Here is a 12,592-nt window from a genome sequence, read left to right as displayed (position 1 = left end):
AGTTGCTAAGGCAACGCAGTCCAGGGTGCTAATTCCCCCCCACCCTTCCTGTGGAACCCAGACAGATTGGCACCATTTGGAGGGCTTCTGTGGAGAAGCCCGCCAAAATAGTGGAACAAAGGGCTTGACCTTGGTCAGAGTTACAGAGACGGACAAACGCCATTTTAAAATCGAGTTTTGGCAAAAAGACCTAACCGGTGATTTAATATTAAATAAATAAACCAGCGGTATCTTTAACATTGCACCAAAAAGTGGTGCGTTTAAAATTAATGGGAAAATCCCATAGAGAATATTCCGGTGGAATATTTTGCGTGGTAACCACTGCCACCAGCCAGAAACTCGACAAGGGGGGACTGGAAAGTGCCCCCTTGAAAACAGACCCAGGGGCATTCGAATTACCCCTTACCAGTACGTCCACAATATGATCGTTTGTACTGGTTCTGTTCACAATTTCGGACTAATAAAGCCAATGGTGACTTTACATGCCCTGGGAGACAGTAGCCAGTTCCAGGGTATGGAGTCTGTTTGGGGGTCACTGTGACACCCCTGTTACTGCACTGAGGGTGCTGTGTACCACACATACAGAAAAACAGATGATACCCTATGGAGTAAAAAGAAAGCCCATAAGCAAATAAGTCAAAGACCTACCTCAAATCATGCCTAAGAGTGGGAGTAAAAGAGTCTCACTCTTAGCAGGAGAAAAAAACAAACCCCAAAAATCCAGCAAAGCTGCTGGGGCACTCGCTAGGTTTGGGAAATTAGCCTTATAAGAGAATTCTCCCTAACAGCTCTCGCGCCCTGGTCACTCAGAAACCGCCTTGCGTGGCGGAGAGTTATTCTCCAGGACTCTACAAAAGAGCATTAAGGAATACGTACGCAGGAAGACCAAGAAGGTAGGCGTACTCTTTTCAAAAGCACCCCACAGGAGCAACTCCTTCCCGTGCAAGTCCGTTGATGGCAGGGGTCAGTCACACCTTTGCACCGGCAGGACGGACGCTGAGGCTCTTGTAGCTACTTGCTTAAAGGCTGAGGGGCCTAAGGGCCCTACTGGTTCCGCCGCCAAGGAGCCTACTGGATCTAGTACCAGGATACATCCCCAGGGGCTCACTTGTTACCGGGCACACACCTGAGGGGTGCCTACACGCAGCGCAAGCAGCACTACCGGACCCATAGTCAAGGGCCAACAGTGTACCAGGCCCACGCCTGAGGTGCAGTGGGGCAGAGCCGCTGCGTTCAGTCATGCATGCAGAGGCCAGGCCCACATCGGCCACAGTCCCACGTGCAGAAGGCACAAATACGATGGCGCGCGCAGACAAGATTGTGGCCAGGCCAGACCCCCAAAGGCGGGAAACAATCCAGACCCAGGACAGCAGGACGTCAAGAGGGGGAACTGCAAAGGCGTGAAACTATGGCCATGGTGGATTGGTTTCATATGACTGGTCACTTGTACCACTTCATACCCAACCTTCACGGTGCAAGCACGGTACAGTGGGGGCATGTACTCGCAAGGTGTGGGCAGGCAACAGACCTTTACACAGCCTTCGCAGGACTGCTCCCAGCCTGCCCGCGAAGATAGTTTCTTCTACAGGCTTTTGACCCTTATGTGGTCTCCGCAGATGGGGAACATTCTTAAAGGCATAATTCAAGAAATGCTGCCACCCACACAGCCTCCTCCGCTGGTGCCTGCGCAGACTGCACCTCCCCCACAACCGCTGCCCATGCCTCTGGTCACAGTGCCTACACCTCCTTTTCCAGCGCCTGGGCCAGCTCCAGTGGAAAACTCAATGCCTACAGCCCCAGGGGCCCCTTCTAATGCAGGTGACCAGCAAGACACTGATGGGGAGGAGCAGGACAACGCGCTCTTCGGCAACGGCATTTCATGATAGAATCGCTGGCCTAGCTGAATACCTGGGCATCCCTCGGCCCCAGAAGGAGCTGCCAGAGTTGGGTGTACTGGCCGAAGTACTCACCATCAAGGTGGAATCCAGATCTGGCATCCGGTTGCAAAAGGACGTGTAGGCTCTGGCGAACAAGGGTTGGCTCAAGCTCCACTCCACTCAGCCAGTAAATAAAAGGCTAGAAGCTTAATTAAAGCAAGTGGAGGGTGACACTCGGCTCTTGTCAGCTCACCCTCTGCCACTGTTGTCAGTTATTGCAGCGGCCTCTATGAATGCCAAGCCTCAAACCTCTTCGTCGAGCACCTCGACTTCAGCACTACTGGGCAAGGAAGAAAAAAACTCTAGGTCTATTAGAAAAAGTTGAACTCGAATGCAGGGCTCCATCTCAGGCTGGCTAACGTTGATGCCATACTGGCGGCTGCTAATAAACTGCTGTGGAGGGAAATCGCTGACTTCCTCCCCGACATTCCAGCAGACAAACAAGCTTCCTTCAAGGCAGGACTCGACAAAGCAAAACTGGTGGCACCGGACATCATGGAAGCCACTGTGGCGTGCATAGATACCGCTAGCAGGGCAATCTGCGTGGCAACAGACATGTGAAGGATGGCTTGGCTGGCGACCAGGTTCAACCCTTATGTTCAGGACAGAATCATAAACCTGCCTTTGAAGGGCGGCGACTTGTTCCATTCCACCACTGACGTGAAACTAGATAAGAAGAGCAGTTTGCAGATGTCTAAATCCCTGGCCATTCTTACCAAGCCAGCAGCCAAAACCTTCACACAGGGCCACTCTCTCTCAGACAAAGGGCAGTCCTTTAGTGGTTTCCGGGGTTTCCAAGACCGCTGGGCCAGGCAACTAGACAGGTCGCCCAGCTAACATAGGCAAAAACACCAGTAGTCTTCGCACAAGGGCTTCTTTCAGTCCCCCTCCAGTTATCTGCCTCCTACCCAAATAAACGATGATGGCTCGTTTCAGATCCACAGCACCCCTGTCCGGGTGGGGGCAGGTTGGCCCTGTACATTCAAGCTTGGTGCGCACGCTTTATGGACTCGTCTGTGATTCCGGTAGTCACCTCTGGCATCCAGTTTCCCCTACCACCCGCCCCCTGACGCCCCACCGATGGGAACTCCTTTAATCTTAGCAGAGATACGTTCCATTTTGGAGAGTGAGGTGGTGGAGGAGGTTCCTCGCCATCATTAATGGCAGGGCTTTTACTCCTGCATCTTTGCTACTCAAAAGAAGAACTAGGCCGGCATGTGAGTGGTCCTAGATCTTTCTTTCCTGAATCTGTACTTGCCTCTGCAGAAGTTCAAAATTGTGATGCCAGCTCCCACAGGCGATACGTTATGTGGAGGGGACTGGACGTGCTCCCTGGATCTGAAGGACGTATGGTTACACGTCCCCATAGTGCAGTCTCATTGGTCCTTCAGGTTCCGGGTCATGGGTTTGCACTTCCATTACAAGGTGCTGCCTTTCAGCTTGAATTCAGCACTGAGAGTATTCACAGGACTGATGAATGCGTGGCGGCCCTGCTCAGGTCGGAGGGCCTCCATGTATATCCTTACGACTGGTTAGTCCGTGGGGGGTCCATGGAGCAGGTCAGGTACTCGGTCACCAGACTCATGACTACACTCTACGGACTGGGGTTCTCCATCAACTTCCAGAAGTCTCAGCTCTACCCTACGTAAACACTAGTGTTTTTGGGGCTGCTGTGGGATACTCTGTAGTATAAGGTGTTCCCCACGGGGAGAAGGTGGAAGCGATCAAATCTTCAGTTGCTCACTTTCTCAGCAGAACAGGAACTACAGCCTGGTGGTACCCGCACCTGCTGGGAGTACTAGTGGCATGCCTCCTGGCTCTTCCTTACACCAGGCTGAGAATGATGAGGCTGCAGCTGCATTTTTTGACATCCTGGGACCAGGAGTCTGGTCATTGGGGAGCCCCGGTCACTTTACCCGCTCACCTACAGCAGGATGCCAAGTGGTGGGAGCAGGATGCGAACCTCAGGGTGGGCATACCATTCAGACAGCCTCCAGTGGATCATACTAGGACTGCGGATTCTTCCCTCCAAGGGTTGGGTGCTACCCTGGGGACATATTCAGTATACGGTCTGTGGTCCAAGACCGACCAACAAAATCACACCAACTGACGAAGTGATGGCCATTTGGCTTGCACTCGAGCCATGCCTCCAGCTAATCATGAGCAGTGCAGTTTGCATTCGAACGAGCAACCGGACTTGTCAGCACTTTGCGTCCTGGAGGGGAAGAGGGCATGGCTCCCTCGTAGACATGCTTCAGATCCCCTGGGATGGGATGTGGACATTTGCATTTTCTCATACCGCTCTTATCCACAAGGTTGTGTGCTAGATCAGGCAGACCCAGCGGATGCGTCTCATTCTCATAGCGCCTCAGTGGCAGCCAGGCTCTGGTTCTCAGACCTTCGACAGCTGTCAGTCCAGCCAGAAGTGCTTCTCCCATCTGGGAAGGCCTCGTTTCTCGCCCAGCAGGCGGGGGGAGGTGGGTAGTCCTTTACCCCTGCCCGGAGAGACTTGCCCTAGCAGCCTGGTACCTGAGCAGGTAATGCATCAACATCTCAATCTGTCTGGCTACTCAGAAAAAGTACAAAAGCAAATGGACCAGGTTCTGCTTCTGGTCTAAGGAAAACGGAGTGGACCCACTATCTTGCACGCTGAACCAATGTTGTCTTTCTCTGCGTGCTTAGCCATATCAGGGGTCCATGTCAACACCTGCTGGACATACATAGCGGCCATCGGTGCATACAGAAACTCGGGAAAGTTTACTTTTTCTTCTGCCAACCCAGTAGTGAAAAGGCATCTGGTGGGGTTAACTTGCTGTACCCGCTTGTCAGTCGCCCGCATTCAGTCTTGGATCTTAACGTAGTTGGCGCCCTCGCGCACAAACCCTTCAAGCCCATGGCCACAGTGGACATCAAATTGGTCACGCTCAAGACACCGCTACTAGTGGGGCATATTGCAGCACACAGAGTTAGGGAGATTCAGGTCGTTGTGGCTTCCGAGCCCTACACTGTCATCGGGACAAGGTTGTGCTCCGCGCTCACCCCTCGTTCCTCCCAAAGGTGGTGGTCTCCTTCCATATTAATGAAGAAATCGTGCTCCCTTCTTTGTTTCCAAACCCCAAGGAAGACGCAGAGAAGGCTTTTCACAGTTTTTACGTCAGAAGAACACTCAAATTCTATCTTGACAGAACCAAGGCCTTTCGCAGGACGGAAGCCTTATTGGTCACATTTGGCGTGTCAAGGCCTGGACAGCAAACGTCCAAAGCTTCAATATCTATATGGATGACTACAGTCATCAAGCAGGCCTACAAGGATCAGCACAAAGAATCACCAAGGGGCATGCACGCTCATGCCATCAGGGCCAAGGCACTGGCTGTTGCCTTCCATTGTCATGTACCATGGCAGGTGATTAGCAGGGCGGCTACTTGGGCCACACCATCGGCCTTCTGCAAGCATCAATCTCTGGGTACCAGTGCCAAGGCTGAGGCAGCATGTGGCCAGGCTGTCCTTCGTTATAGGTTTGCTTAGAGTGTCAAGTTCTCCTCCGCAGGGTTGTTCCATCAGTGGTAGTTGCCCATATAGGATGGAGGAAAGGGGAAGGGATGTGGGAGTAATGACAAGTTACTCACTGTAGTGACTAACGTACTCCTTGTCCATAGTCCCCTTTCCTCCATACGCCCCACTATCTTTCCCACTAATAAGGAGCAGAGAGGTTGAGCAGTTTAATACAGCCGATGCGTCAAATGGGACTGAGGTGTGGCGCCGGTGGGTGGGGTTAAGGGAGCGCATGCTCCCTTGGCTGCAACCCTGCGGGCATATAAATTTAAAGGGAAAGTATTATTTTTTCAGATAAGGGTTCAGTTCCCGTCCCTAGCGCGAGACGCCCATACAGGATGGAGAAAAGGGGACTATGGACTAGGATAAGTTCGTTTTTTCCTTTTTCCTTTAATTTCTTTTGCAATTTTTTTCCCCTCCATTTCCACTATTTTATGCAGTAAGTATTTGTCAGGTGTTGGATCTGGGATAATTGATAATCATGATGAATATATATAGTTTACCAGCTGACATTGACCATTGGTAGTGTGACTGATGCCTGCATTCTTTTTCAGTAATCAACAAATGTGATTTGTGGAATGTTCAGAATCAATGTTAACAACTGGCATTGCACTGGGTAACCGTGCACATCCCTGTTTTATAGACACTGCCTTTGTATTGCAAGCTGGAATTGCTCAAGAGCTCTGCTGCCAAGCTTTCAATTACCACCAATAAGGGTATATTTAACTGTAGCAGTTAGTTTGCCATTAACAGGCAATCTTCGAGATGGGCATGCTGCAATGACATTTGACTTGTCTTTACATTTTCTTATACTAGTTGATAATATTGTTTTATTTTTTTTCAGGAATTGATAGATGACTTCATCTTTCCAGCTTCAAACGTTTATTTACAGTACATGAAAAGTGGAGAATTGCCAGCAGAACAGGCAATACCTGTTTGCAGTACCCCAGCTGCCATTAACGCAGGATTTGAGCTGCTTGTAGCCTTAGCAGTGGGATGTGTCCGGAATCTTAAACAGATGGTTGATACCCTGACTGACATGTATTACTTAGGTACTTTAATGTCTTACTGCTGTTAAAGCACATTTGTTCGTAAATGCATGAAATGTGGCTTGTTTTTATGGTTTCATTGACAAAGCTTAAAAACACATTATTAAAGGACAATACGCTATACATGATGCCCAGACATTGATAGTGGGTAATGTAAATTTCATCCAACTGGCTCTAGCAGCCATAAGCAGGAGAGACCAGACCAAAAATGGAAGCCAAATGGCCATCATAACCATAAAAATCCCCTACCTATTTCAGTATTACCCTGCAGTAACGTTTTATAAAGATTGATCATACTTAAACAAGGAAATGTGGGCTGCATGTTTTCGTTGTGACTGTTATAACCTGTATTGTTGGACATGTGACTGGATGCTACGTCCTTCATTAATTTTATCGAGTGTCAGCATATTTTTCTTCATAAAAAAATTATGTAATAGGTTATTTTTTCTATTATTAATAAACCTTCTGGTGCTCATGGGTAAGATATCTTGCTGGGAAGGTTCTTATAAGTGAATTTCCAAATGCCCCATTATATTTATTACAGATCCCAATTGCACATCATTATGATCTAATATTTTTCATACATATGTAATCCATTTGATTATTTCCACATCACCGTAAATACATTCCATAACGTCAATCAAATTACAGCAACTCAAATGTTCAATATATATCCCTAACATCAGGGAGGTGCCAAACTATACACTTGAATCTAAATTTTAGTCAATTATTCCTACATTAATTTTGTCTTCATATATGACCGTTTTAAGTGAATGAGTTCTTCTAGCTCACAACAATTTCTCAATGCGTTTTGGACATGTTGTGTCCTCCTTCAAAGGATTCACATAACTGTCTTCCTATAAAATAATCACAAACATCTATTAGTAACTGCTTAACTCCATTCACCTTCCATCATTCATCTTCAACAAATAAAGTACTAACCTCCACTCCCAATATGTAAGTTGCTCTTCGACCAAATATTTTACACAAGATGCCCTAAAAAATAAGACATTCCAATAAGGTCCAATTATAAATACTCTCTCTTAACAATTATCTTAATACCAGCTTGGTGTGAATAAATTATTTAAATATCCTTACCCATCCAATGTTGACTAAATACTTACATTGTTGAGGACATCAGGTTATGTTCCAAATATGACAACCTTAGGTGAAGTATTCTTTTACAGTTTGTACTTATGGCATTCCTTTTATATGAAAAGACTATTTTTACAATAATATATCTTAGGTTTATATATTTGTCCCACATTCACTCAATCTCATCAATTGTTAGAGACGCAGCTCAAAACCGGGTTTAATGACGTCCAAAGGCGTAAAACGTCAAGCATGAGGCACGCAATGTAAATCTGCCATCTTGGATGGTAGCCGATTCCATTTCTTTCCTGAATCAAAATAATTTAGCTCAAATGTTCAATTTATGTGTCTTATGACTTCCAATACAATCAATCATTTACAAGATGTGGCCATCACTAAATTGTTGTATACTGGGTAATTGTCATATATATGTATTTCTCCAGCATGGGGTCTGGCATGGATTCACATGCTCATGAATATTCCCCTTTGTCAGGCTGGGAATCCTCTGTAAAAAGAAAAAACTGTTTTGTCTCCTTAAGCTCCACCACTGGTGGCCATCTTCAGATTTCTCTGCACGTATCAGTGTTGGAAGTTGTCTCATCTTGCTCTCTGCATTTTTGACTATTTTGAAATGTTTATGATAAATTTGTTATTGTTCTCTCCGATTTGCTCCTCTGTTGATTGGCTATCAGCAGCAGGGATCCGTTGTCGGCGAAGATTTGCTTCATCGCCGGTTCTTTCTTCAGATTCAGAGCCCCATGCTTGGGCCTATTTTCGCCTTCCACAATGTCCAAAGAGAAGAGTCGTCTCTTTAATGATGTGAGATTTGCTGTGATATTTTCGAGGAAGACGAAAAAGGTTACGGTTACGGCAGGCTGGCAACATGGCTTAAGTTGAGGAAGGCCTCTGACTCAGCCTGCGGGGGCAGTCATACATCATCCATGACTGGCCTGCCCCATGAGCATGCGATCTCTGAAAAGGGGTCAAGGTCCTTTGGGACACCCCTTCCCTGGGGTTCCAGAAGAAGGCCAAGACCCACACTACAGATCTCGTTACGGTCGCTGCAGCTGTGGGATCCAGTTCTGGAAGGACACGTTCCCTGTCTGTCTAGGTCCATGTTGAGCCAGCCGGTTAGGGGTGCTCCTAAGCGGAAATCCCTGACCCCTTTGAAGCTTTGCCGTCCTTGGGCGAGGTCCACACAGGGGAGGTCCTCTGGTGGCTCTTTGCGTCCACAGTCAACCACACCATCGTCAACCAAGACCTTCGTCGATGACTGCTTCGTCTTCCAGGACATCCTCCTTGACAACGACCACGGTCCCATCAGCGACATCCAGGACATCCACTAAGTCGACGATCCCGTCGATGACCATTACGACGTCATCCACAAGGGTTCTTGTTACTTCCATGGTCTCCGCCACCAAAACAACAGCAACCCCATAAAGTGTCTTTGCCTCCACGGCCTACGGGTTTGGCAGCGGCTCCACCAACAACCGCGACTGACATACCTTTTAACGTGCCCACTTTCGCTTCTTTCCCAAAGGAATCAGGTAGGACCAAGTAGCTACCACTGCCTACAGAGTTCCCCCCCCAGGCAAGTGAGGAGGTGTCTGACGATGCCTAGGGATTCTCTGAGGGAGTCTGCTTAGATCTACACAAGCTCCGACGATGACAATATACCCGAGGGCTACTATTCGGACCACAAAGGGCGCTGTGGTCTCATGTCCATAGAGGGATCTCTGCAGAGCGAGCCTGTTTCACCATCTAGCCCAAGGAGGTGCTAGATCCCGGAGCCACTTCGGGATGTTCGCTCACGCCTCAGCCACCGCCTAGGGACATGTTGTTGGTCATCCTTACAACACTCTGCACGTTGTTGCCGGCCAGAAGCCCTTCCAGGCCAAAGCATAAGTAAAGGGACCCTTCAGGCCTAAAAGGTCAGCCGGCGCCTCCACCGCACCGGCATGTGACCCTTTTGGAGAAGGAGCCCCCACTCACCGACACTGATACGGATGTGGATGCTACTGAGCCACATACCGACGAGTTGGTTGACTATATCCCGAAAGAGGGGGAGCCGTTGGGTACCAACGAGCCGATGAGGTAAGTTCTTTTCATGCCATGATCTCGAGGATGAAGAAAGAGGTGTTTCTCTTCCGACACCGGGAGTGCAGACGGAAGACGGTCATGTCAATCCCTCTGCTGAATGATGTCTGAGAGGAAGGTTTGGCCCTGATGAAGACACCAAATACCGCTCCCCCCGCATCCACCCCCTCCAAGAGAGACATGCTGGAGAAGAAATACCAGATCCCGGGGTCTGCCCCCAGTTACTGAGGTCCCAGCCTTCTCCGGACTCTGGTGTCTGCCTCCACCAGTAATCACTCATCGAACCCATCTTCTTCGGCCATGGTGCCCCCAGGACAGGAGTGGGTCGGGGGAGGAGAAGGTTGATGCAGTGGGGAAGCGCATCATTTACGCAGTGGCTGTTAGGCAGAATCATGTGCAGTGCCCTTAGGGACCACTACACCTGATTAAGCCTACAGGTGGCAATACAAGTTTTACCTTTGGTACAAGCCTGTACTACTAAGTTGTAGTGGTAACAGTAGCAGAGCAGCCAGGCCTATCAAGAGTTTATGAGCAGTAGCAGAGATTACACAAAGGGACCACAATTACTTTGACTCAAGCAAACACTGACTCATGGTTTCAGGTAAAAAATATAAGTACATTCATTTTTAAACCATCAGTTATAAACACAACACCTCTATTAAACTTTAAACAAAACCACATGTTAAATATTCTACAACTAACCAATTCACTTTGTACAGTAAGTCTCAAGGTAAGTACCCTGTGTTTGAATGAACCAGTGTTATGAACAAAACACAATACCGCGGATACTGTTGCAATCACTTCTTGACAGTTCGGTCTACTAAATAAACGCGTATCTGTGACATGAAATGCTACCAGGGGCAAAAACACACTTAGCACCTGAGATACCCAGAGGGAGTTGGAGGCAAAAATCACAGGCAATATTTAGGTTAGGCAGACAGTATCGAGAAACACTCAGAAACAGGAGTTCAAAAGTGAAGGGGTTCACCCAGTTTCCTCGAGTAGAACACAGTACCTTATTTACACGATGCAGCTGGTGCCCTGTCAGTTGTTCCTGTTGGTTTCCCGCAGACCCACGATTCATGGACCTTTGTTGTGAAGGAGGACGTCTGAAGGGGGTCTGCACCACACAGGGATGAAGCCGGCAGCAGCAACAATGCAAAGGTGTGCTCCTTAAAAACAGGAGAGGCTCAGCAGGTGGCTATCCGGACCACTACAGCGGTGTGCAGTGATTTCGACCACGGCGGCGATCTCTGGCTGAAGATGATGAGCTGGTTATCCCCACCAGGCTCAAGGAAAGAAGACTCCGGACTGGATCTTCTCTTAGTCGTCGATGGGTAGATAGCTCAGGACTGCAGCAGGGCTTCACCGGGACGGGGTAGTTGCAGCAGCCGTCGCTCTCTCCACTTCTCTTCGGTTTCTTGTAGTTCCAGAGGCGACTCTGACTTCTAGCCCAAGAGACCTGCCTTTTATGCGCAAAACCCCCATTCACACAGCCTGGCTGTCAATCACGCAGCAGGTGGGGTTGTCCGGCCGGGACAACCACCTCAGCCAATCATGGCAAAGTGCAACTTGGGTTTTCTAGGATACCCTGTGCAGGGGGTGACTACACCCCTTCCCCATATTCAGTCTACCTAGACACCGAGGTGCCAAGAGGAGGGCTTCTCTGCAGAAGCCCGCCAAAAGACGGTAAACAAAGGAGGCGAACCTAGCTTGCCGCGCAAAGTAAAACACAAGAAGGAGGACTTTAACAAAAAGAAATGGCGAATAAACCCAACCGGAGCCAAAAGAAAGACAATTTGGTCAAGCGGGTTTATGTTCGAGGCTAATATAATAGCCAAGAACAGTACCACGTTTATCTAATATAATCGCGGTAGAACATTTAGGGTAGATACCACTGCCACCAGCCAAGTCTAAATGTTAAGAGCAAAACAATGCTCAGGGAGGTACAGACAGAAAAGAGGTACAGATTAGCCCTTTCCAGTACTCCTTGTAAGATGGGGTGTACTGGGTCTGTGGTAAAAATGACTATGTAAAGTAAATGGCAACTTTACCTTTCTCTGGGGGACAGTAGTCAGCCCCAGCGAAATGGAGTCAGAGGGAAGTCTAAAAGACAACCCTGGGTTACTAAACTAAAGGTGCGGTGGAACCCATACAAGAACAGGGGCACTTGGAGTAGTGTGCTCCGGTGCCCAAGATCACACAATGAGTAACAACACATAGGCCAAAACACATGTAAAAAAAAGATGTACACTCTTACTAGGTGGAAAAAATAAACTCCAGAAATCCAGCAAAGCTGCTGGGGGACTCACTAGGTGAGGGAAATTAGCCCTAGAAGGAGAATTCTCCCTAACAGTGGCCTCCACTGTCAAGGCTGCTAATGCCCTGCCCATATTAGCCAGCTACGACAGGCAACTATGGTATAAGCTGGGACCCATTTTGGGCTTCCTTCTGGAGAACAAGAATGTTGAAGCCCTGGCTCTGTTCCAGGAAGGAGAGGTGGCTTCTCATCACGGTGGCTCTGGACATTGCGGATACCGGGTACCGTCAGATGTGCAGTGGGGTGTCCCTCTGAAACCAAGGCTGACTGAAAGCCACTAACTTCAGAGGCAATGTCCAGTCCAAGGTGGTGGACATGCCCGTTGATGGGGACAATCTGTTTGGCAAGACTGTGGACAATCTCTCCAGACGATAAAGACAGATATGCTTATGGAGACGGCGCACTCGCTGGGGACATTAGAGCAGAGAAGGTCATTGTCCTTTCGGTCCTCAGGGATGACCGAACACCCCTATCGTCAACCCTCCCGAAGGCCTACCAGAGACGTTAACTGCCCTACGGCAGTGGAGGACAGCTATCCAAGGCAT

General features: G+C 48.6%; 1 protein-coding gene across 3 annotated transcripts in view; it reads left to right on the top strand.

The window, feature by feature from the left end:
* USP9X (ubiquitin specific peptidase 9 X-linked) overlaps positions 1-12,592 on the top strand; it is a 2,614,063-nt gene that overhangs the window by 1,753,872 nt on the left and 847,599 nt on the right. For all 3 annotated transcript variants that reach the window (XM_069636534.1, XM_069636533.1, XM_069636535.1), the window contains exon 30: positions 6,334-6,541. In XM_069636534.1, the coding sequence (XP_069492635.1) occupies positions 6,334-6,541 (208 nt within the window). The remainder of the gene's footprint in view (positions 1-6,333; positions 6,542-12,592) is intronic.

Source organism: Ambystoma mexicanum, chromosome 7p (genome assembly GCF_040938575.1).
Source record: "Ambystoma mexicanum isolate Mex_15411 chromosome 7p, UKY_AmexF1_1, whole genome shotgun sequence".
NCBI classification, from domain to species: Eukaryota; Metazoa; Chordata; class Amphibia; order Caudata; family Ambystomatidae; genus Ambystoma; species Ambystoma mexicanum.
The sequence above is the reverse complement of the archived record's forward strand: the minus strand, read 5'-3'. Positions and strand labels throughout refer to the sequence as shown.